General features: G+C 39.8%; 1 protein-coding gene across 3 annotated transcripts; it reads left to right on the top strand.

The window, feature by feature from the left end:
- Positions 1-722: 722 nt before the first annotated feature.
- LOC129721546 (vesicle-associated membrane protein 7) lies at positions 723-12,240 on the top strand. Of its 3 annotated transcripts, none has more exons than XM_055674250.1 (4): positions 723-929; positions 1,799-2,025; positions 2,086-2,382; positions 11,594-12,240. In XM_055674250.1, the coding sequence occupies exons 2-4, from the start codon at positions 1,822-1,824 to the stop codon at positions 11,807-11,809; spliced, it is 717 nt and encodes a 238-aa protein (XP_055530225.1). In that variant the 5' UTR covers positions 723-929; positions 1,799-1,821; the 3' UTR covers positions 11,810-12,240. The 3 variants fall into 3 exon arrangements, with proteins under 3 accessions (XP_055530225.1, XP_055530240.1, XP_055530232.1); XM_055674265.1 differs by lacking the exon at positions 723-929 and adding an exon at positions 975-1,102; XM_055674257.1 differs by lacking the exon at positions 723-929 and adding an exon at positions 1,541-1,660.
- Positions 12,241-26,519: the final 14,279 nt, after the last annotated feature.

Below are 26,519 nucleotides of genomic sequence, written 5' to 3'. Positions count from 1 at the left end.
TTGCGACTTTTATGCCAAATTGGACTACCCCGAAATACACGATTATCACAGTCGAATCTCGCACACGATTTCCCAGTTTGGGTGATGGGTATCGATACTAGCGTTATCGAAACGCTCGACAGAAATATTTCATTATATAGACAAAAAATCTCTATCATGACTGCTACCTTGGTAGGTTAATAAGAAATCACTCCAGCAATGGTCAGTGCTTGATACCTATATATATTAATAAAGTATATACTTGAAACCGTGAGGTCTGGTATCGATACAATGACAATCGAGAAAGTATCGATACTCAGTATCACCCAATCAATCATGTAACACTTAGTTTTGTTTTGATATTCGACCTGATTTTCAACTAAAGCTGCTCAAAAATATATACTTAATGTTGCAAATGAAAAACAAAACAAACAATGAACCCAAAAAAACTGTCACTGCGTTACTGGGGTGTCAATTTGATAGAGCGAAATAAGAAATTGGGCAATGAATGATTATCACAGAAGTCCAAATAGTCATGCAAGGGGCAATATAGTTCAGTTTTGATTTTCATGGTTGAGAAAATAACTATATTTCAATTATTAAAACTAATTTGTTTTACTCTCAATTGTACTTAGAATCAGAATTTTAAAGCGTTGCTTTTATGATCAATCACATCACCGCGCGATACTGAGTAAAAACAACTCAATATATGTGTAACTTCTCACAAACGTAAAAGTTGTTTGTCATGTGAATGTCAGCGCAGTGCTCCTCCTTTACATAAAAGTCTTCAGTATCAAAGCAACATTCAGCGATTTTATCGTAATTTACGTCGTTTGTGGTGTAGTGTTGAAATTGTGTTTGAAATCTGGTGGAATCCGGTGCTGCAAACCGATTGTAATACAACATTCCTCTTAAACATCACGAAAACAATGTATTGACGTGATTGTAAGGTAAGTTTGGCGTTATGTTTTTTATAAACAAAGCAAAAAATGTCTTCATTTATCCTGTCCAGAAGTGGTGCTCGTGGTATAGATTTGTCAATCAATGATATCTCTTGATAAAGATTGATTTATTTTGTTAATATTAGTGTTACAGGCAATTTTTAAAACATTCTTTTATCTGGGTGAGTAAAAATTGAAGGCAAAACAAATTATGACTGCGTTCAGTGAGTGACGAGTGTGATTCATCCTTGAATTCAAATGCGTTTAAGCAAGCAGAAATGAGGACAATGACTGCGAGCAAGCAAAACAAAACGTTTTTTTGTTATTTTACTGAATGAGTAACAATATGTATTGTTAATTGCTAATGTTATTATTTGCAAAAGCTTGAAGGCTTAATGTAGCAGAACATGTTCGTCACTGATAACAATTTGAAATATGATATGTTCTAGTTGAGTGATCAGGAAAGTTCTAGCTAGGGTTGGCAGCGCAAGTGACTATTTCAGCAACGATCAACCATAGCTTCCTGGTCTCCCTAGACGCATACCACCCATATCTCCGTTCCGCTTGAGTCATATTCCGCCTTTCGTCTTAAAACTATACACACGGCACTTGTAGGGCTTGAACAAGTTGCGGGTGACTTTCTCGGTTTGTACCGCGACTGACTGACAATCGTTTAGACATGTGCCCTTATAGAGATTAGAGCTTCCACTAGTTTCCAACTGCGACCGGCAGATGATTAGGTACTGTGTAGTCAAATTATTATTTTCACTTCCTGTTAGCCGTTGCAATTGATAACCATGATGCTCTCGGAAGCGTCGGTGATGCAATTGAAATTATCAAAGCTCTAAAAACTATGACGCTTTTCGTTGTCGTTTTAGCCGGTTAGAAGAAACTGAGCAGAATGCCGATACTGTACAGCGTCGTGACCCGCGGGCCAACCGTTCTGGCCAAGTATGCCGAATGCGTGGGCAACTTTGCCGAGGTGACGGAACAGATCATACCGAAGATCAAACTGGACGACCACAAGCTGACCTACTCGCACGGCAACTATCTGATTCACTACATCTGCGAGAATCGGATTATCTACATGTGCATTACGGACGATGTGAGTATCTTGATTTAGCTCGGAATTGCAATATTACATGTTTTTTTTTTATTTCCACAGGGCTTCGAACGATCACGCGCCTTCCTGTTTCTGACGGAGATTAAGAAGAAGTTTATTCAGACCTACGGTCTGACAGTAGCTACAGCCATTGCGTATGCAATGAATACCGAATTTTCCCGCACTTTGGCGGGGGCAATGAAACATTACAGTGAATCGAGGGATATTGACGCCATAAGCCAAGTGCATGGACAAATCGACGAGCTGAAGGATATTATGGTGAAAAACATCGAGAACATCACGAACCGGGGCGAAAGGCTGGAGCTGCTAGTAAATCAAACGGAGAACCTGCGAAATAATGTGAGTTTTGATGCTATTTATTTTGGGAAATTTTAAACTTATTCGAAGGGGAATTGTCTATAGAGTTGGCTATCCCAGATTTCAATTAAATTTTTGAGTTAGGATTCAGACATCTCAAACTATAAAACCAGCAATTTTTCAGTCAAAAAAGTTAAATAATAGTTAAATTTCGTATATTTTTCTCGGGAAAACTTTTTTAAAAGTTAGATTTTTTGTTAGAGTTAGCCCGTTTAGATGTTTGCCTTTCCTTTTACCCTTTTATTTGAGGTGACACATGTTATTCTTTAAAAACCCTAACTAGTGCAGGTCAATAAACTTGGGAAATTAAATTACTAGATGCACGAAACTTATGAGAAAAAGAGATGTTAACTCGGGTTTTACCGCCAGCAAAGTATATACGCCCTCCTATCTCTCCTACTAGCTGTGATCAGGACCGGCCTCGGAAGTGATTAGGCATTATTAAATCCCGCCGTTGATCGGACTGATCGGCACTTGTAGTTTCACCAGTAAACGACACCTTTACTGACTCGAAAGCCAACACAGGTAAAACTGCCAACAATGTACCAGCACAGTTTAGCACGGGATTTCTCGGGCGCTCCATAAAAACATATGAATGAAAAAACTCTGCTCTTGTGTACCTCAGGGTAGTAATCTCGAACAAGTGCTGTTCAGTTTGTATATAAACGACACAGCGTTACAAGTCAACCGAAATGGAAGACTGTTTTTGCGAATGGCTTGATAATCTTCTTCAAGCTTATTGAGGACTGCAGAGAGTGGTGTATGATAAATTGCTGACTGTGGAGAAATGTCCTGTCATCAGCTACTATCGACTCAGATATGTAATTGGTTTTGAATACGAAATTTGTGATTTGTGAAATTTGAGAAAAATTGGAAAGAGTGGATCCGAAAGAAGACCTTGGGGTTGTACTTGACGAGAAGTTAACTCGGAGGTTTCTCATATCGGCTACGATCGATCATAGCAAATTTCTCGAATTTTTCGATCCACTTTGCTTTGAAGCGCATTTCTGCCGCAAACTCGCCATTAGCTTCGATGATTCGTTTATTCAATCGCCATGCATTTTTATCTCATTTCAACAAACCGCCCTATTTGTACTGACAACGTGTTATGCTGCTAACCCAGTTGTATGAAATTAACATTATGCGTTTATTTAGACACATTAAGCCATGAATAGCTGTTCGTTTCAGCGTTAATAAACAAGTTTTTATGAGTTCGATAACATGAGGTGTGGCATTGTTGTGGAACAAAATCACTTTTTCGTATCAAATCTCGGAATCACGGAGAGTTTTTCGTTAATGCCCAAACGCATCAATTGACGGCCGTACCGATCCCCAATGATGATTTAGTACAATTTGAGTTGTTCCTAATAGATTACGCCTATCAAGGTTACAGAGTTTCGACAAGCGGATGATTTTGAGTCCGAATTTTAGTATAATCAGGCCTTTCGATGTCAGAGGCTCTCAAAGCATGGGTTTATTCTCAGCCGCTCCAATCCCTCTAATCCACGCTGAATTAGGAAAAAAGGCATGTACAGAGTTGAATAGATACACCTCTATAGGGAATTATAGTTGCCGATACTTGGCAGGAGATTACTAACAAAGTTTGAGAAAGAATGGTTGTAGTATGAGCGTAGCAGGAAGGGTAAAAGTGTTAAAATTCGTCACTACCACTGGGACACATTTGAACCTTCCTTTCCGTCACAGTCGTTGGAGATGCAGAGGTAAACTCCGCCAACAACTATTGTTTTTTTTTTCTGTGAGAGACTGAACCACTGCGACCATTGACAGTAGATCTCTTGTGGTATGCTCCGCCTTATTCTAGGTGCATTCAATTTGGCAGATGACTATTATTGAGATGATGTCTGAGGGGCTTTCGTTCTGTAGGTCGGAGGCAGTTAGGAATCCTAAGGAATCTGTAGGTTGTATTAATACTCGGCATTCGCAGAATAGGTATTCCGAGGTTTCGTTTTAAAGTCTGCAGAAGCGGTATTTCTCATCATCGAGTCTGTCTAACTTCTTGAGATGATACTTCTTCGGACAGTAACCGGTCAAAAGTCCAGTTATCTTACTTAGGTCTTTGTTGTTGAGCCTGAATAACTTCACGATTTTCCCGTCGCTTGGCTTTATTTTTTTTTTCACTGCTGTATGCCAGCTACAGCATCCCAATTTTGTCTTTTGACCATCCTCGTCCACTCATCAAGTTCGTTCTTAAAGTCCTTGATAAGACGCCACAAAGTGGTTCTCGACCTATATAATAGAAGAACCTTGTCTTATTAGTGAATCGGCTTTTTCATTGTCTTCATTTCCGCAGTGTCCGGGTTCCCAGTATAAAAGAATCTGGTTTCTTTGTGCTAGCTGCCGAAGCTGCCGAAGAATGCATTCCCACACTAGTTTTGATTTGCAAATAGGTGCTTTAAGCGCTTTGAGTGCTGCGTGACTGTCGGAAAAAACACAGATATTTGCGTGTCTATAATTGCGTATGTTTCAGCTTGAAAAATTATTGGCAAGTTTTCCATAGAGATAAATGAATATATATTTATTCCTGGCCCGGAGGCTTCATTCATTTTTGAACTGAGCCCCGTCGAGCTGCCGGACCTCCTTTTTCCCAAGATTCACGTTCGGTCTCGGAGTTTCGAAGTTTGGCTTATTTTCTAGCCACTCTTCGTTTCTCACTATGAGTTCGTTTATGTGGAAATCTTTCAGTATTTTAATATGCCATGTTAGATTTCCATCTAGAAAGTTTTTGTGACGGTTCAGCCTTAGGGCTCTCTTCACCGCCTCCTGTTGCAAAGCAAAGCCTTGGTGCTACATTCCGATTCGGAACTCGATGTTCTGTTTATTCATACACAGTTTTCGCAGTCAACTGTTTAGTGCACAGGAAAATTGCGGGGCTAGCGCTATGTTCCTACTCACACTAACAGTCTTTCCAGAGCCGAGATTCAAACTCACGACGACTGATTTGTTAGTCAAAGGTCGTACCTCGAGACCGTCTGGGAGGTGTCCGCCTCCTGTTGCATCGTTTGATAAAGTGAAAGGAAATAAAAGATTGCTTCCAAAGATTTCGTCGGAGTACTTCTCATAGCTCCGCATGTTGATACGGAAAATTGGTTCAATTGGTAGGTTAACACTGATGTTCACCTAATTTTTTAATTGCATCTTACAGTATTTTTTCTCAGCTTTCCAATGCTTGTCTCAGATTGAAAATCGGTAGTTGCGAACAGGGATCGCAAATCGCATTTTCTTATTAAATCCAAGATGGCGGCCAAAATTCTGATTACTCCATATAAAAGCCCAATCATTCCTCTTTACAGAAATGTGCTACTTGTGATAGGCTCCATAATGAATTTCGGATAAATCAAGAATTGCTGAAATTTCAACTTTTCTAAAAACTATTCCACCCCTTGATGATGAAACAAAAATGGCATTTTCAATTTTTCTCTATTCCTAACAATTATGTGTATTTACATCAAATTCGAAAGATCTTGTGCACCTAGTGGCCTAGTTTCAGAGAGAATTGCTCTAGTGTATCATCCTGAGTTTTAAACCTCAGTTTTTACCAATGGTTCTGCTACACACCCACAGAGCACTAGTTATGGCCGATTGCATTCGGTTGGATATAACGCAATCGAACTTTCCTCCAACAAGAATTACTATATCGTCAGCAAAGCCGATCACCTCGAAGTCCCTCTCAGTCAGGCTTTATAGAAAATCGTCAACAACTATTGACAAAAGCAAAGGTTAGAGAATACCCCCTTGGGGTCATCCTTTAGTTGTTTTCCTCTTTTGGTATATACTAGGGTGGGGAATCGTTATATGGAAAAAACGAAACTTGATAGCAGAAAGCCAGAACCAAGTTTTTTTTTGTTCTAGTTGGGGCCCCAAACAATCCTGAATTTATTGCAAGTCGATTGGTTTTGTCTCCGCTTGGCGCATTGCATTTTAAACTTATATGGAGATTTGTATGGAAAAACCAACTTTTTTGCATTTTCCAGTCTAAAGAACTCAAAATGGCTCAAACCATAGGTTTTATGACTTCAAACGGTAGGTTTTTTGATGCCTAACAACTTGGCCGAAGACACTAAAGAGCTAGGGTGTGCCAAAAAATACTAGAGCTGTTCAAAGTTGAGTATGTCGAAATTTATGTTGCAAATCATTTTTGCTGCCAACACTGCCAGTGTACCGGCGTCAGTCAGATTTCCATCAGAAGTTACCTCTGAAACACGTTGTAGATTCTACCTACGCCTAGAATATTGACCTAAATTTGTTTACTTGATCCAGCTAAGTGTATAAACTCGTTACGACAGGTTACTTCTGATAGGAATCCTACTGACGCCGGCACATTGGTAATGTTGGCAGAAAAGACGATTTTCTGCATTTAAATCGACATACTTAACTTTGAACAGCTATAGCTCTTCTTAGGGACAGCCTAGCTCTTTAGTGTCTCCTACAAAGTTGTTAGGCATCTAAAATACTACACTTAAACGAAATGTAGTGCATCATTAGAGCATTATTGAGCTCTTTAGAAAGGTAAATGCAAAAAAGTAGGTTTTCCCATATAAATTTTTATGCAAATTTGAAATACAATGCGCCAAGCGGAGACAAGACCAATCGACTTCAGGTAAGTTGAGGGTTGTTTGGGATTTCACTCCTTTTCGCACAACTGACATCCGACATTCGAACAAGCACCCATGGTGGAACGCTGCACTAAGACGCAAACGCAACATTCTCCGTAAAGCACGCCGCCGATTTATGCGACATCGTACCGCCGAAAGCAGAAGAACCCTCCGCATGCTGGAGGCAGAGTATGACTACATCTTCCGAATCGAAAGTGAGACTAAAGGTATGTTTAGACTGATTTTTTCATCTGATTCGAGCTGATTGCTCGAAAATATATCGAACGCAATGTTGGTTTACGTTTACACCTATTCGATATTGTGATTCGACATGCCGTTCGATAAGTCGAATGGAATAGGAACGTTTCTATTTTTCGTTCGACTCCAAGAACATAGCAACCTTTGAATTTTTTTTCCAGTTGTTTGTTCTGGCTTTCCATAACAAACATCATTTTCGTTTCTTGTGTGCTGGAAAATATTAAAATAAGAAAAGAAAAAAACCAGACTGGAGCTGTAGTTATTCAGCAACAAAAAAAAAATCATTTGACAGTTCTGCCTTTCGACTTGTGCAAGCACACCGCCATACAAACAGGTTTGACAAAGTATGTCGAACGGTAAATCGAGCAGACTTTCGATTTCTGCAGTGGTCAAAATCAGACCGACATGTCTAATAGTCTAAACGTACCTTAAGGCGGATCCATCCTTTTTCTGGCACTTCTTTAAAAGTAGAAAAAGCACATATTCGATACCGTCAGCGTTGTCCTACGGGGGCACTACCAGTAACGTAGTTGAAGTTTATTTAAGGGGGGGGATTTGTTAGTAGCTTAAGTATTTATGATAAATATTAGTAAATAATGAGTATGTGTGTCCAATCACAAATGGTGACTTCTCAACACTGTTAGAAATTTGTAATTTTAATTGTTAGGATTTGTTTGCTTTCGCAATTAGGACTTATCATTCGTAGGGATTTTAACCTACTTGTCAAAAAGGGGAAGTAGACTTACAACTAACTTAAATGCTAACTTATTGACTATAGAGAGAGCTTATCGTAGCAATTGAGGATTGCAACGATTTTTGTCGAAAATTGTTAATAATTTTATTTGACCTAGCTTCTAATGGTTCAACACCAGTAAGTCTATTTAATTCGAGTGTACCAAAACAAGGAGGACGCTTGAAAATCATTTGCCGAATTTTATTTTGAATCCTTAGGAAGGTTTTCTTCCTTGTTGAACTCCAACTTGACCAGATCGGTACAGCATAAAGCATTGCTGGTCTAAAAATTTGTTTGTAAATCAAAAGTTTGTTCTTTAAACAAAGTTTAGAATCCCTGTTAATGAGAGGATTTAAACATCTCGTATATTTGATGCACTTGGCTTGTATACTCTCAATGTGCTCTTTGAAAATAAGTTTTTTATCGTAAATTAGTCCCAAGTACTTAACCTTGTCAGACCAACTTAAAATAACCCCATCCATCTTGACAACGTGATTATTGTTTGGCTTAAGGAAAGAAGCCCTAGGCTTATGCGGAAAAATTATCACTTGAGTTTTAGAAGCATTGGGAGAGATTTTCCACTTTTGCAAGTAGGAAGAAAAAAAAAATCTAAACTTTTCTGCAATCGACTACATATGACACGAAAACTTTTTCCTTTTGCGGAAATGCTTTTGTCATCGCAGAACAATGACTTTGTGCATCCTGGAGGCAAATCAGGAAGATCTGAAGTGAATATGTTGTACAGGAGTTGAAGTTTCTGTCGTACTTTTCGCCGCATTTTTCAAATCAGTGCATAACGCTAACCCTCCGATTGTCCCCCGTGAATTGCTAAACTCCTTGCCGTCGTACGATATACACCTGACAAGTCCAACTTCTATCACAGCTGAGGTTACCATCGCGTTGAAGTCTCTTGAGAAACGCTCTCAAGTAGACAGTGTCTACGAGGATTTCGCCAAAGCTTTCGATAAGAGACCCAACGAGCTAGCACTGAGTAAACTAGAAAAGCTTGGCTTCCCTGACTGGCTCATCTCGAGGCTGCGCTCCCATTTACGGGGCAGACTCGCTTTCGTGAAATATAAATTCGTCGAGTCTGACCGCTTTTCGACACCATCTGGCGTGCCGCAAGGTAGCCACCTCGGTCATATAATCTTCGTCTTATTTGTGAACGACTTGAGTAATCACCTTAAATCTCATCGTCTTATGTACGCCATCATCATCATCTTATGTAGTCTCCCAGATGGTCTCGAGGTACGATGCTGGCCTAACAACCCAGTCGTCGTAGGTTCGAGTCTCGGCTCGGGAGAGACTGGTAGTGTCAGTAGGGTCGTAGCGCTAGCCCCGCAATTGTCCTGTACACTAAACAGCCGGCTGCGAAGTCTGTGTATAAATAAACAGAAGGTCATGTTCCGAATTGGAATGTAGCACCATGGCTTTGCTTTGCTTATGTACGCCGACGATCTGAAGATTTACCGAGTTAAAGATTCTTTGGTCGACTGCGCCGCTTTACAGCAGGATATTGATATCGTAGCAAGCTTGTGTATTTCGTGCGGAATGGAAAAGAATGCGACCAAGTGCAAAATAATCAGTTTCACAAGAACACAAACACAACTGCGCTACGAGTATAAAGCAAATGGCTAAAGTTTGGAACGTATTTCTTCAATGAAGAACTTGGGAGTGACCATGAATAGCAAGCGCTTCTTCAATGAGCACATCGCAGCGACTACGTGTAAGGCTTACGTTCTGCTTGGTTTCATCCGCCGAAACGTACGCGACTTTAGCGACGTGTACTCAGTAAAAACACATTATTGCTCAATTGTACGGAGTGTTCTTGAGTACGCTGTTCAAATATGGTCCACTTACCATGAAACCCAAGTCGTTCGGATAGAGAGAGTACAGCGATGTTTGCTTCGTTTTTCACTACGACGACTTCCATAGAACGAGCCACGACATCTGTTGCCATATGATCAGCGTTGCCAATTGGTTAGGCTGGAACCTTTGCACCGAATACAGGTGTACCTTTCGATGTTTTGCACAATCATATTGACTGCCCGGTCCTACTTGAACAGATTAATTACTACGTGCAAGCCTGTAGATCCCGACCACGCTTATTATTCTGGACAACTACGCACCGGACTGTATTCGGACAAAATCACCCGCTGGAGAGATGTTTGAAGCTATTAAATAATACCAACGCGCTCGATTTTAATGTTACCAGACATCATTTTAAATGACAAAAAATAGACCGCGATTGGTTTGCTTGTTCAGCAAGGGTTATTTAAAATTGGCTCAAACATACAAATTTATCCGGAGTGATTTGCGATAAGGGCGCAACTAAACATTGGGGAATATCAGTTTGAAAATTTGCAAGTACATTTTCAATCAATCATCAATACCAAAAATCGACATAAAATATACCTGGCTTATAGTTTCCTAACAATACTACATTAAATTTGTGCATTTATGGCTTAAATCTGCACTTTTCTTCTAACCTTTTTCTATTGAGCCTTAAAGCATTCCGACAACGAGATTCGCCCATCTTTCTTTCGCCTTGTTTTTATTTTTTCTCCAGTTGCGCCCGTTTAAATGCGCCTTTATTTTGAAAACAAAAGTTGGCCCGCCCTTTACTGTCGCCTGTTTACGGCATATTTCGCCGTTGCTTCAAAACAATGTAAAGGGCCTAGTTCCAAAGTATCTTTTGTTTTGGGTAAACTGCTTTACTGCCTGTGATCGCATAACTGTAACATTCGACATTTTATACATTTCGTGCTTTTTATTGGGAAATGCTTAGAATAGTATGTACTTTTTACATCTGGAAAAATATGCTTATGTTTGTGTGAAAAAAGTCGTAAAAAATACCAAGTTGTTTTGTCACATAGCGTAAATAACAGCATAATTGTCACACTACTTAACTTTTTCAACTTTTTTGTCGGAAAAGTTTCCATCCAAATCCACATCTGCATCCTTTGGAACTCGGAAGTTATTCTGGTCCGGTAACCAACCACCGGTGATCCGTTTCTGATGTTCAGCTCATGCTTGTTGAATACATGAAAAACTTCTTTTTCCATGTGATATATTCCAAAAGTAGCTTGAAAGTGACGGCATAAATGTATCATTGCAAAAATTTCAACCAATTTGACTTCAAAAGTAATATTCAATGTATACATAGTGTAAAGTAGTGCTTTCTTCATGATACTAAGTTTAGTTAAAGTGTCTATTTGCGAGAATATATTAGTAACAATGCATTTAAGGTCAAAATATAAAAGTGCGAATTGCTCGAACAACCAATTTTGCAAATGTTACAAATATGCGATTATGGGCAGTTTATCGCCCTTCACTAAAAGCTTGATTTAAATAATTTTATCGATTCATACAAAAGAAAGGATTCTTGTCATGAATTTCGTAAGTCTTTTCGAAACCAATAGTGTAATAAAACCATTTGTTTACATTTTGTTAGTTGAGCCCTAATCGTGAATCACTCCGGATATGTAAGAATAGTAGTAATTAAACTAAAAGCAGATTATTTTCACTGCAGGTGCTTGAGTCTTAAATACCCATTTCTAACATCTTTTTTCCGCTTCTCTATTTTCAGTCGGTGCAATTTCGTCAAACTTCCCGCAACCTAGCCCGGACAATGTTCTGGCGCAGCGTCCGAATGTACTGCCTGATTGCGGCGATCCTGATGTTCGTTATCTACATTGTGGTCAGCATGGCCTGCGGTGGGCTGCTGTGGCAAAGCTGTGTCCACAGCGGCGGCAGTCCCAAGGCACCGGTCACCCCGGCACCACCATCACTGGATGGACTATAGAACGGGGGCAGAAACTAGAGAGCCGCGAAGTGGACACTGACTTAAGATGGCTTCGAACTGATTTGGACTGTGGTTAGCGAGAACTGTATTGTCTTTGTGATTCGATTTCTTGTTCCGATAAAAAACAAACAAACATTGTGTACATCTGTGGGAAACCTACATGAAAGTTTAATCAAATAAAAGTCGTAAAGAGTTTACATTTTATAGATTTGACCCGGAGTTCTTTTAGAGCAATGTGGACTGCTGTATAAAATCAAAGATATCTTACGTAGTAGGTTCTAGGTGATAAATAAAAGGAGAAAAACTAGTTGCGTTCAGCTTACGCCGAATTTGGACGCTGGTATTTTCACGAATTTGTTTAATCCTTCATATATTCTTTATAAAATATGCATATACTAATACACGGACACACGTTATCTCATTAGAAAAAAGACGGTGTTGTTGATGATTTCAGCGCTGATGACCGACTAGCGAGCGTCGCTCGCTCCGGCTAAGTGGGAGTCGTTTTCCGTGGGAAGTAGCTACTCTTGGGAAAATTCAGTAGAGTATAAGAAAAAAGAGAATAAGAGAGTGGATACCGGCAAAAGAAAAAAATACACATGTTCATAACCTGCTGCCAGTGTCATGCACAAAAATGACAAAAAAACAGGTTTGAAGTGACCACTTGAGACGCGACAACAGCAACTTCTAGTTTTGTTCTGGCAGCGTAAGGAAGGGATGCAGATGTGTATGTACGGTGAAGAGGATCAATGTCGGCACTAATTTTCACCGCTGGAGTAAAAAAAAATAAAAAAGTTATTTCTCATATGAATAAGCTCTTGAAAATCAAGCATTTAAGTTCGTGACGGATGTTCCGGCTCCGCAGAAGGGTTTTTATTACAATTTTATAGTTAATTAGGATGGAGAAAACATGGTACTAATGTTCCTAGTACCAAATGAAAGGTACTCCCAATTTGCAACTTATATATTGGACCAAATATTAGCATACTTTCAATGCAATGCAATGGCAATTTAAAGTGAGAAATTTCGCTAGCCTATTTTTTCCAGCAACAGCTAGCGTCTGCTAGTGATTAAAGAACTATGAAAGCTCTATAAATGCTTTTCTTTTGTAAAAATCTGGTTGGTTCTGATTCTCACACGGAGGCTGGAATGAAAAACAAAAAAAAAACCTGTGGTTGATTCCGTAATTTCCCTTCCTTTTTCGCTTGCATAAAAAAACCCTGTAGTTTTCCGCCACGCTTCGGAATAGTAGCGACGCGAAAATTTGCACGTCCTATCTTCCACGAGGCGCCCCATTGTTCGAATCCTTTACCAGCGCAAAGAAAGAAGCCACTTCCATTCATATTTTTTCCGGTTCACAGTTCCAGTTTCCAGGCTTTATGTGCATTCTACAGAAAAGCTGGCTGCTTTGTACACATGAATTACGATGGGCAAGAGAATGCCACAACACAACAAAAACTACTTTTCTATTTACCTCTGCTGACACACAGGTAATCATCACTATAAGACTCACGGCCGGCCGACCTGGGCTGGCAGCAGACAGGTGTTCTGAGAGAATTACTGAAGGGCAAAATATTGCAGGATGCTGTCCCGTAGTGGTGATTAACTAAGGGGGAAATGTCCTCCCGATTGTATGCACCGGCGGCGCAGACAAACTGATTGAAACCGGGCGTTAAGCGTTTTAAAATTGTCATGTCAAAAAGGCTGGAATGGCTGCGGACTGCCTCGAATGTAGTCCGGGATGTCTCCCTGCCCAGAATTCGGATACTGGCATTCGTCCCTGCTAGCTGGAAGTAATAGACCGAGGCTGTCTGTTCGTGATAAAACCATTTAGTCGGTAGCGTATCGCTATGGAGGGTTCCGCCTATTTGTACCGAAAGAATGGAAGTGACTGTTTGACTACCACGGCCCTGCACGGAAAGTGCACCGAAATGCGAAAAAGGGTGTTCACTTGGTCATACCATAATTGCCGCCCATCCGTGAGGTGAACTCGTTTTCCTGCCCATGCTTGAGCTGCAACACAACAACAACAACAGTAGTAGGAACGATGCAGAACATGCCACCTTTTTATGCGGGCAGCCCTTACACTGAAAGCAGAGATAAAAAGCGATTCACTCAGCTTCCTTCAACCGTAGACACAAGAAAGGAGATGGATTGTGTGCCGGACCTAGCCGTCGTGTCGTACCGTGAGGGGTTTCAGAACGGTTTTAGGGGTCTCGACGAAATCCTCCGTAACCTTCCACAAACCTACAGCCTCGGTGTAGAAAAGAGTTCAAGTGGTGCGTGACTAAGTGAGTTCTGTGACGTCGCGACGAAGATGGGTGCGAAAGGACGCAATTTGAAAACAAAGCAGCATCATGAGTCAAAGCCCCTGAAAAAGAAAAACAACTGAACGCGAAAATCGACAGTGTGGGGAAAATCGTAAACAAAACGTAAAAATACTTCACCTTTCAGTGGCGGGCTTTGCACAAGCGAGCCGAAGAAAAGAAAATTTCCTGTTCGTGTGGGTTTTGTTCTTCATCTCTCGCTTTCCTATTCAGATTTTCCTGGCGATTTGATGGAGAATGGTTCTACAATGGTTTTGCTTTGCGGGTTTAACTTTAAAAGAATTTCAATACAAAATCCAATAAGTAGTTAGTTTAGGTTATGAACGCCCTAAATAATATACTAAACAACTCTAATATATTATAATCAACTGATGATAAGAGCTTTTCATAGGCGCCAACTACAGGGGGGCAAGGCACTTTTTGGCCCCCAATATTTTTTCCGAGGGGCAACGTCTCATTTTGCCCCCTCAATAATTCTAGAATATTGGCGTCTGTTTTTTCGTTTTCCTGATAGTTTTATTTATTATTTTTAAATTTCACAAACATCACACAATTTTGCATAATTGTGGTCTATGATAGTTACTATCAAAACTGCCATTCCAATCACGCAAAAATTGTAAGCAATATATCTTTAGAATCAGATAAATCAGATTTTTTCAAGGCTCTTTGGCCCCCCCAATAATTGAATGAAGTCGGCGCCCATGGAGCTTTTCTATTATTTTTTTTACTGGCCAATTGCCCATTGAAATTGAATTATTTTTAAATTTTTGGTGTTAATATCTTAAAATATTAAAGAAGAAAAAAGATTTTTTCCGTTCAATTTTTTTTCTCGTGGATTTCGAAAAGGACGCGGTTTTTATGTACATTTTCAAAATTAAATTTTTAAATATTCTCTCATTTTCGGTTTTCTTCTGATTTCCTCTCGATTCGCATCTGGAACATACATTATATTTTGACAGTTTTAGATTTTCATTATTTCGGCTTTTCAGTTATATTTGAAAGAAAAAATGGCAGAAATCATGAATCAAATTTACGCGATATTCGGAATTATATCCCCACAACGAAGGAATGGAGTACGGTAGAAGAGAAAAACTACAAAAACAACTACTACCAAATTTAAACCAAGAAAGTATCCCATTATCAACCAACAAAAAAGTTTGGAGGTTTAGCTGGATCGGAATTCAACTATAAAGTATACCAAAAACAACTAGAAACGAAATGAAAATAAGACTAACATTGTTGAGTTGCCTTAGCAAAACTAGTTACATCTATTGAAAACAATATCGGTGAACTGGAGCCTTGATACCACCAAGGTATTCGGTTTTCAAGTCCACTCAAGTCTTGAAAGCTTTTTATCAGATAGTGGACTTCTCCCACTAGAACTTATCATAAGCAATAAAACCATCAACTGTGCAACCCGACAACTCGCACGCGGAATTCTCGAATCAAACTTCCACATAATTAGCATAGCAGAGAGTCTCATGAACGCTTTTTCCATACCTCAACTAGCAGTAGAAAAAGAAGACCCTATAAAAAGGTAACTTGGAAAAATCGATTGGGGAAAATTATCACTGATAGAAAAAAAGTTTTGTATCAACTTGGGTTCTAAACTCGGTTTCGTTAATAGTTAAAATATCTAAATTCCTATCAAAATTACTTCCTGATCATTACAATTCATAGCAAGTTTCGTAAGGTTTTTGGCAGGAAAAGATCAGAATAAGTTAGAATGTACAATATTTTGTTGATTGAATAGCAAATTTTTTTATAAATATGATTTGAAAAAAAAACACACTTTTAAACATTCAAGTGTATGATAACAGAATCTGATATAATTCTGTACTTTTTATCATTCTGGCTTATCAAAAATATTACAGGCGTTGTTATTTTTATCAAGTTCAGATATATTTGTGTTACCCGTTTATTATAAACGTTTGATCGGGTAACCTACTTTAATTCCGCATGTGAAATTGTCTCCTGTATTCTTTGGTGCAGGAAGCCTTTAATGGGGAAAAGCCGGCCGTTTTTCGAGCGAGATGATCTACAACGGACCTTGAGACAGATAGCTTAGCTTAGCTTAGCTTAGTTCTGACTGCACATATCAATGGTTGCTACTCCGTGATGGGTCCGAGCCACTCAAGATGCACAATGAATCAACTGAAAGAACGACTGGGAGTGGTAGTTCCTTCTCACTGTGCATCATTCAACGACCCGATTTTTTGTAGACCAATAACGGCGCCGGCCACGTCCTTACAGTCAGGTGGGGATATCGTCGGTTTCGTGCAACACCGGCACAACTCAAAAGTTTTCCATGTTGCAGTCAAATGATACCAAATATGATTAACTGTTATTTCACAAAGACTTGTGTCAAAATCCACAAAAAAAACTGAGTTATGAGTCGATGTGTCTTTGAAAGTTTTAAACTTGCTCATAGATTTCTTGGAGATGACAAAGGTAATTTAAAACGCCAACTTTTCAATCCCGTTTCTCTTGGAACTCTGAACTTCGAGTTATGCCAGTACCGCACGAAGCCTTCAATAAGGAAGGAATGTTAGAATGTAGTCTTTGCTTTGTTAGAGACCGAGTATACCTCTGCATCCCTACAAAGACCACGGAAGAAGGTTTTTGTTAGTGGGGTGGGTTTTTGATCAGGATTCACTTTGATAAGTGATACGACCATGATTTAATTGGGTTAATGTAACAATATAGATATGATCATATGCATAAAATGTGAGATTAATGAAGTTGAATTCTAAAATACAATAAGAAGTAATATGGCTTGTAAATAAGATCTCGGTTGGCTGCCTTGCATAGCTGAAATATCCAAATGTTTAACGCAAAAAACGCAAAAGAAATATTAAAAGAGATTCGATAAACGTATGATAATGATCCGTCATGTTGTGCTAAAATAGAATAGATGAACTTATATTAGACTAATTCATGACAATTCTATAGTAGTTATTGTGCTGCTTTCGGCGGCTGAAAACATTAATTGAAATAAATTATTAAAACAACATTACATCGCAACTATTCACAGTATAAAGTCATCTAAACATTGTAGATATGATCATGTATAATGTGAGATTCCTAAAAATGAATATATAAAATACAACAAGAGGCATGTGAAGAAAATCTCGGTTGACTGCCTTCCATAGCTGAAATTTTCAAACTTTTCAAGTGGAAAACGCAAAAAATAATTAAAACTGATTCGAAAAACATGAAAAGTGTCCGTTATATTGTGTTCCCAAAAAGAGTGATGGACTTTTTAGACTATTTCACGACATATCAATAGTTGTTGTTGTGCTCCTTTCAGTGGCTGAATACATGAATTGAAATAGGTTATTACAAAAACACTGCCGCGCTTGCACAGACGTCTCGCTCATCTCCACGACCATTCATCGCGTAAAATCATCTAAACAAATCATCCACAGGTTCACGCATCCATCACAACCACGAACGCTATCGGCAAAAAGTGGAAAAATTGGATTACCGTGATGCGACGATTCACAGTTTGAGCGAAACAGAAAAGACCTTTCACGGCTATAGACTATTTTACGAGACGTTTCAGAACTCAATTCATGAATAATATTTTCACAGAAAACATGGAACAGCAAATACCGTCTATCCTACTCTAGCGGTTCGTAAAATGGTAAAATGAAATTGCCAATAATATGAGTGAAAAATATGCAGGTCGCAACTTTTTCATGTACACCTCTCGCTTTTCCATTCGCTAACAGACGGCGCTGCGAGCGTACTTTATTCGTCGGTGATTTTTGTGCGTCTCGAATAACCGCCTCGAAAACAAACGACTTACTCTCGAAAAAAAATGTTACTTAGCTTGCTTAGAATGTCCTGGTGACTCCTTTTTCCACTGTTCCGGTAACCAGCAGAGCTTTATTTGTAAAATTCACTGAATATACTAATATTATTTGGGAGGAAACAGCTTAAATTAGCTAAATTTCACGTAGAGATAAAACACGCACAACACTTACCGGCCTTGTTGCCAGTCCTCTCTTTCTCTACAACGGACCTTGAGACAGATATTCGAAAAACCTAAATTAATCCACCTAGCGGTCAGACCCAGCCTTTCTCATTCAAACTTTTATTTGTAAAAATAGATTTACATGAACGCTTCAATCCAATAAATGTATGTCACTATATTATACTATTGATGTTGTAATCTATACATATAAAACTGTAGTCCGGTCTGTCTGTCTGTTTGATCCATATAGGCTCGAAAACTACCGAACCGATCGACGTGAAAATTTGTAGGTAGGGGTTTTTGTTCCCGATAAAGGTTCCTATGATAGTTTGAGACCCCTCCCTCTTCTGGAAAGGAGGGGTCCAATACAAATGAAACATACATTTCTGCACAACTCAAGAACAAACCAAACAAATGAAACCGAATTTGGCATGTGGATGTTTTAAAGGGTAATAAATATGTCCATAATGGTTCGACGCCCCTCCCTCTTATGGAAGCACATGTTTCTGCACAAATTTCTGCACATCTCGCGAACTAATCAACTAAATGGAACCATATTTGGCAGGTGAATGTTTTTAGTGGTAACAAATATGTTCCATAATCGACCTCAGGCAACATTTTGGATATTGTTTTTGGCACATTTTGCATGTGTAGGATAAGTACAACGATACACCGTGCCCCAGTGCTGAGTCGAGAAAATTTCCAGCTCAAAAAGATCCTCGACATCGCCAACCACAGAGCCACTGGGACCACAAGAAAGATACACAGGAGCTGAATTCCACCACAGATACCATTTTGAATTCTAATATGGCGACTTCCGGCTACGGAAAACCAGCGGAAACGACCAAATACCACCCAATATGGGTATTTTCGGAATCGTAATGATGCACTGGAGCCACAAATCGACTTCAGACACCATTATGAATTGTAGGATGGCAACTTGTGGTTTCTGGAAAACAGCCAAAAATGGCCGATTTCCGTCTAACATTAGTATCTCCGGATCTAGAATGATACACAGCAGCTGAAATCGAAAATGATCAAATTACACCCAATATGGGTGTTTTTTCAACCAGAATGACGCTCAGAGACCAGAAATTATATTAAATACCATTTTGAAATCCAAGATGGCAACTTACGGTTTGTGAAAAACAGCCTAAAATAACCAAATACCATCCAATATGAGTATCTCTGGAACCAGAATGATGCAATGAGCTAACAATTGACCTCAGGCACTATTTTGAATCGCTAAATGGCAACTTATAGGAAAAAGTCGAAAATGACCAAATAATACTCAACATGGATATTTCCGTAATCGAGATGATGCATAGAAACCAAACATTGACCCATGACACCATTTTGAATTTATAGACGACCACTGTTAGTTTCTGGAAAACAACCAAAATAACTAAATACCTCCCAAAATGGGTATTTCCGGTGTAAGATTGATGCCAGAAAATTTGCTGAAAATGTGCGAATACCACCCAATAAGAATATATTCAGAATTAGGGCGATGTACAGAAGCCAAAAGTCGAGGATGTTGTCATTTCGATAAAACCAATTAAACCAATAAACAAAACGATTTGTCTTTTGACTTTGAACATATCCTATGGCTGATTCGTCGTGCATTTGCAGATTTGAACACATCGCAAGAATCAATGACTTTGGAACGTTCAAATAGTACAAAACCACATTTAAATTATGTTGAGGCCACATAAATATATCAATCAAAGCAGGTATAGTTTTAAATAGTCTTTGAATTTCTCTCCTTTCCATAACTTTTGGGCCACATATCAAATTGTTATGAAGTTTGTTATTTGTAAGTTTGAGAGATGACTCGTTCGTATGACACTAGTTATGTTCAAACAAGTCATGTGAAATAATAGACTTTCATTGTTTTATTGACAATTTAATACATAACGGTGGCTTAAGTTCAATTATAATCAAATGAAATGGGAACGTATAGGGCTGCCAAACTTTGAAACCACGTGTTCAATCATAATTCATCAGTTAACCCTTAAATAGCCCGCTCAGCTGATAATAATATTAATCAAATCGGTTGTGTAGTTTTTAAGATAATGAAGTTTCGTGATTTTCACATTTTGGTACTTTACAGACGAAGTTACAGTCCGATTACAGTAAAATTCAATAGGGTGTTACGGGGCAGCTAGACTTATTAATTGATACTAATTTTGTAGGAATCGGGTCAGCCATCTCTGAGAAAAGTGAGTGAGTTCAAGTAGTCTTTGGAATATGTTCCTTTTCATAGCTGGATTTCACATTTTTAAACATAACAGGCAAAGTAATAGTCCGATTGAAAAACAAATCAATAGGGTCTTATGAGGCAACTAGACCTTCCATTTGACACTGATTTTATGAAAATCGGTTTAGCCATCTCTGAGAAACATGAGTGAGATTAAGAAGTCTTCGAAACACGTTTCTTGTCATAACTTTTGAACCACAAGTTCAATCTTTATGAAATTCAAAAGTTAAAGGTTTTTCAGGTAGCCCGTTCATTTGAAATCAATTTTGTTCAAATCAGTTGTGTTGTTTCTGAGATAATGATGTTTCATGATTTTCACATTTTGAAACATAACCTCTAAACTAAAAATCCGATTACAATGAAATTTAATAGGGTCTTATGGGACAAAAAGACCTTTCAATTGCAATTAATTTCATGAAAATCGGTACAGCCATCTCTGAGAAAAGTGAGTGAGAATAAAAATCTGCACATACACACACACACACACATACAGAAAATTCTCAGCTCGTCGAGCTGAGTCGAGTGATATATGCCATTCGGCCCTTTGGAGCACTTTTATACTTTCGGTTTTGCAAGTGATTGCTATACCTTTCTAGGAGAAAGGCAAAAAATTGAGAACATAACTTGCAGACACATTATGTCACATCTATTATTTATATACGTTTTGCCTTTCTCCTAGTTATTTATAGGCTTCAAGTCGGCGTGCGATTCGGCAATGAGCTGTGGCAGATTATGCTTTGTTTTCCAACAAAACTGAGCCAGTATACAGAAACCGAATTTTTTGACGCGTTTGTTCAACATAACCTTGAAAGGTACTATACGAAGGGCAGTTATGCAGAGGCACCATCACGAAGTCTTGTGGACGACATCGACAGCATTATTGGTGTAAAACGTAGAGCTGTGAAGGAGGCCTTTACAGCTTTCAGAATGCAAACTGCAAGAATTAGACTCAACATAAACATTGCCAACACGAAGTACATGGTGGCTGGCAGAGAGCGTTCTGGCTCTATGGGCGTTTATGCTGCGGTGGTTATGGGTGGAGATACTTTCGAAGTGGTTGATGGATGTGTTTTCTTGGTACACTCGTAACATGTGATAACCAGGTGAATCGCGCGATCAAGAGACAGATTGCGAAGTTAGCTTAGGGCCCGCAGCCTACATATACGAAATTTTCACTTTACAAGACACTGATCCTCCCGGACATGAATTGTGAACGTGAGAGCAGGCCGATCGACTAGTACATCGGCTAGGGGTGTTCCAGTGTAGAGCAGTGTCCAGCTCGTTGGCAAATTAGAAAATGACATTGATTACTCAGCACGTATGGTGGATGAACGACCTTGCCGGCAACTGTATTCTGCAGATGTGCATGTGTGCTGCAGGTGAATAAGGCAACTGGAGTGAAACTCAAGGCCAAGTTTTGTCGAGGAGTATGTTTGATTCGGCATCAAAAAAGTAAAGTAAGCAAGAGTTGAGAGCTTCGGAACTTGAGGATTATACACTTTTAACATATTATGGCTAGAAAAGATTCTTTTAGATTGAGGCATTATTTTTTTTAAATTAATACGAAACTTTGAGGCCCAACGGCATGAACAGACACCAAATACTTGCTGTGAATTCTTTTATACTATACAAAGTGGCGAATGGCCCTGGAGGTTAAAACCACTAAATAAAGTTTTTGACAACCTCCTTTAACAGACAATTTATTGATCTGCTTTGTGAAGGCTATAAAAATCGATGCCTGGAAGGAAAACATGCTGCTTCAGGTAACAACAAACTTAGTAAAGCACGCACAGCGAGACCAACGTGTTGCGCTTGCTTCCTACTCGGCACGCAACAAATGAAGAGCAGCACCACACAGTGAACATCTCTTTCATAGTGCCTTTTCTACGGTTATTTGGAGGGCACAATGTGGCCCTGAGTGATGTTTGCCTTTCTCCACTGGCGTAGCGTGGGGAGGCGGAGGGGACGGTATTCTATAACTATATATAACTCATGAGTTTCGCTGTGCCTCAACTGTAAATTGTAGGCTGGTGAAATACCTGTTTATCCCACAACCGGGTTTTCATGACAGATTTCGCTAGCGAAAAAAAAGACTCTTCACTTGTCGAATTTTTCACTTCGCTTGGAACTGTAAACTATGCTTAAGAGTATAATCTCAACCTGGGGGGGTTGAACCAGAATGAGCTGTCAATATGAGCTAAGCAACTCTTTAGTAATTAGTATTGTTATAACTGAAAAGAATCGCCACAGAGCGTCACATTGATTAAAAAATATTCAAAGCAAACATTTTTCTCAGGACCCGATGGAAACAACCCAATATGCCAGTCCGTAATATCTTGGCCCAGCAGCGGAACAAATTTAATATGCTGCTTACCTATGGCAATGAAAACCATCAAACAGCAATCCTGTGCTTTTAATGCAAAATATTCTAGCTTTAAGTTAGATTTAGTTTCAGCTCGTAGTCGGCAGCGAGGATAAAAAATTTGCTTTTAGTTATTAAGATACTTTAGAAAGTAAGCTACCAGATATAATTGGCGCCGTTAAACATTGAATTGTATTTGTGCCGTGTCAAATAAACTATAGATGAAGAAAAAAAAAGCAAACATTTTTTGTATTCATTGTGGTTTCATAAAATATTTTGCTTTATTTTTACGTGAAATAATAATTTCATAATTTTTCAGTTATAATCCTGTCAGCGAGCGTACTTTGATTATTAAACTTGTGCTTTCTGGATTTATGGCTGAACCAGGTTTCATTTTAAATTCAATGAATCTTTTAACCAGAAACAGGACCTTAAACAGACGGTCGAGTTCTGAATCGCAATGTAGCACCAACGCTTTGCTTTGCATTGAATCGCTCAACCAACTTATGTTTAATGTAACAACATTTTTTCAGTGGCACCGATTACGTCATCAGTGTTTTTTGTGGAAGAATGATTCAATTTCTCTTTCGGAAAAATCATTATGATAAATTTCATGCACGCAATGCAATTAAAAATATTTTCGGAAACCTAATTTTTTTGTTCTTTGGTACTAACCGATTTCCATTTCCATTGTTTAAATTTAAATGCAATTTTTGCAAGCATTCTCTGTGGCATTCAAAATGTTAATACCTTTGTATTTTTGAACTTTCGATAAGCTGGAATTTTTATTATTCATCAGGGCTTAGGATTTCGAAAATCTGAAGATTCTAGCGCCTAAGGTTTTATGTTCTGGTAAATTGAACAGTCTTATGTTTCTAATGTTCCGGATCCATCTAAGATTCCTTAAATTATACTATTCCACAACACACATCCTATACTTGAAACCTTGAAAATTAAATGCTGAAATACTAATTTTATAACTTCATTTTTCAAGGATTCAAGCATGGGATTTTGAAATTTTTATATTTTATAATTTAGGAATGCTACGATTCTAGAATGGGCATCAAATGGTGAGTTGACCACCTGGAAGGAGCGTCAAACATAGCTTCAGCCCTCACAAGTTCCTATCTCACACCTCCACGAGTCATATGATTACATTAGATTGCCGGTTGAAACATGGATACAACTGGTTGGTGTTGCCTAGGCAATGTTGTCATCCGACAATAGCTAAGTGAGAAGGTGCGACGCGATCATTGGTGCGTTAACCATATTCCGGCGGTGGAGGAAATGCTTCGCCAACCCGAGCGTCTGTTCACCAACATGGCTCCAAACAGCGTCTGATCTCCATGTTAGGAGCGGCTGATTAACGTCCTGGTGGCAGCGTGGGACTCTAAACAGAGCTGACACGATGGTCCCCCGGCGAGACAGGGGGTTGGGGAAGGCCCAACGAGCCGCAAACAACGTAAGAAATAATACGGATCGGAACAATCGGCATGGACCTAGGCAACGAAATAAGGACTACGATTGGAAACTTGGGACATGGAACTGCAAATCGCTCTGCTTTCCAGGATGCGACAGGATAATTTAGGACGAGCTACATCCACGCAACTTCGAAGTCGTAGCGCTGCAGGAACTTTGTTGGACAGGACCGAAGGTTTGGAAAAGCGGACACCGGTCGGCTACTTTCTACCGGAGTTGTGGCACCACCAGCGAGCTGGGAACCGGTTTTATAGTACTGGGCAAGATGCGCCAACGTGTGATGGGGTGGCAGCTGATCAACACAAGGATGTGCAAGTTGAGGGTAAAGGGTTGGTTCTTAAACTACAGCATCATCAACGTGCACTGCCCCATAACCGAATGCAGCACGGGCGAGAATGCTGCAACACTGTACGAGAGCGAACGTGGAACGATACCGACAGGCACGGAACAGCCAAAACTCAGTCCTCCGAAGGAAGAAGCGCCCGCAAGAGGACCGAGATCGCGTAGCGATGGAAGAGCTGTACCAAGCTGACGACACTCGGAAGTTCTACGAGAAGCTGAACACCTTCCGGAAAGGCTCCGTGCCACAAGCCAATATCTGCAGGAGCTTGTACGGCAACCCTCTTACAGACGAGTGTGAGGTGATCGAAAGGTGGAAGCAGCATTTCCACGAGCATCTACACGGCGATGTAGTAGAGCGCGAGGACGGTGTGGCAACTGATTTTGGTGCACGAACAGAAGACATCAGGATTCCAACCCCCGATCTCCTGGAGGTGGCGGAGGAGAGTGGCCGGCTGAAAAACAATATAGCTGCTGAAGTGACCAAGGTGATGGTCTCTCGTGCCTAATGTTTAACATTGCCCTGGAAGGTGTCATTAGAAGAGCGGGGATTAACACGAGTGACACGATATTCCAAAAGTCGGTTCAACTGTTTGATTTCGCCGACGATATCAACATTGTGGCTCGGACCTTTGTGAAGATGGCGGATACGTACATCGGACTAAAGGCTGAAGCCAAACGGATTGGACTGGTCATCAATGCATCGAAGACGAAGTACATGAAAGGAAGGGGTTCACGTGAAGACAGTGCTAACCACCCACCTCGAGTTCAAGTTGGTGGTGATGAAATCGAGGTGGCTGACGAGTTCGTGTTTTTGGGCTCACTGGTGACTGTCGACAACGATACCAGTAGAGAAATTGAACGGCGCATTATGGCAGGAAATCGTGCTTGCTTTGGCCTCCGGAGTAGAATTCGTCGCCGCACCAAGTCAACCATCTATAAGACGCTGACCAGACCGGTAGTCCTCTACGGGCATGAGACATGGACTATGCTTGTGGAGGACCAACAGGTGGAAGACGACCTGCGGACCCTATGCAGACTGCAGAGCTGGCGAGCTGCAGCCATGGACCGAGTGGAATGGAGACGATTCTTACGTACAGCAGAGACCACACCACGGCTTGGGACTATTTGGTAAGGTAAGTAACGGTTCTACAATGGTAGGATTTTCAGGTCTCTGATTTGAAGACTTAAGGATTTCAGGATTTTCAAATTTTAGATGTGTTTGTAATATCAGAATCTTAGGATCATAGGATTTTAGAATTATGAGACTTAAGGTGGAATTGCGTCGAAGCCATAAATGGCTGACTTCAAGCCACCACGTGGTCGACTTCGAATTTTCAAATGCTTACCACTCGGTAATAGCTAATGCATCATTTGTGAAAACATATCATCATGTTTGTTATGGTGATAAAAACATAAAACAGTGTTTTCATAGATAACGCATTAACTATTCCCGAGTCTTGTTGCGCTGAAAATTCGTAGTCGACCTCGTGGTGGCTTCTGCACACTACCACCTTAAGTATCTTTCTTTAGAGATAATGCATGATTTCAAAATATGAGGATTTAAGTATTTCCGGTATTGCAAGATTTTCGGTGATGAGGTTCCAATCTCGGTTGTAGCTTAAACACAGCTATATTCTGATATTGTGCGGCTCGCAACAACGTCGGATTCGAAATAGGAATTGATAACCTCTCGCTTGTTCAGTGGGTGTTGGGTGAAGGCAGTGTCATGCAACGTTTGGGAACGAGCCCACAGCTAGTCTTCATTCACCATTTCTAGTTCATTCGACACCGAAAACATCGGGAAACAAACCAACTAACAGGGGTTAACCACCAGGCCAATATGCTGCCACACGACTCCGACAAACCGAGAGACTTTTGTAAAACCCTTAAGCGACAGTTAAATTCAAGAACGTCGAAACGAAATAAAATGCCAGGTGTGAAATCAAAAAATCTCACGCTTT

Source organism: Wyeomyia smithii, chromosome 1 (genome assembly GCF_029784165.1).
Source record: "Wyeomyia smithii strain HCP4-BCI-WySm-NY-G18 chromosome 1, ASM2978416v1, whole genome shotgun sequence".
Taxonomy (NCBI): Eukaryota; Metazoa; Arthropoda; class Insecta; order Diptera; family Culicidae; genus Wyeomyia; species Wyeomyia smithii.
Note: the sequence above shows the minus strand (reverse complement) of the source record. Positions and strands in the feature narration are given on the sequence as shown.

Bases quoted from the DNA above. Each gene is read 5' to 3' on its own strand.
- LOC129721546 (XM_055674250.1), top strand. From the start codon at position 1,822: ATGCCGATACTGTACAGCGTCGTGACCCGCGGGCCAACCGTTCTGGCC. The intron at 2,026-2,085 runs GTGAGTATCTTG...TTATTTCCACAG, and splicing joins ACATGTGCATTACGGACGAT to GGCTTCGAACGATCACGCGC. The intron at 2,383-11,593 runs GTGAGTTTTGAT...CTCTATTTTCAG, and splicing joins CGGAGAACCTGCGAAATAAT to TCGGTGCAATTTCGTCAAAC.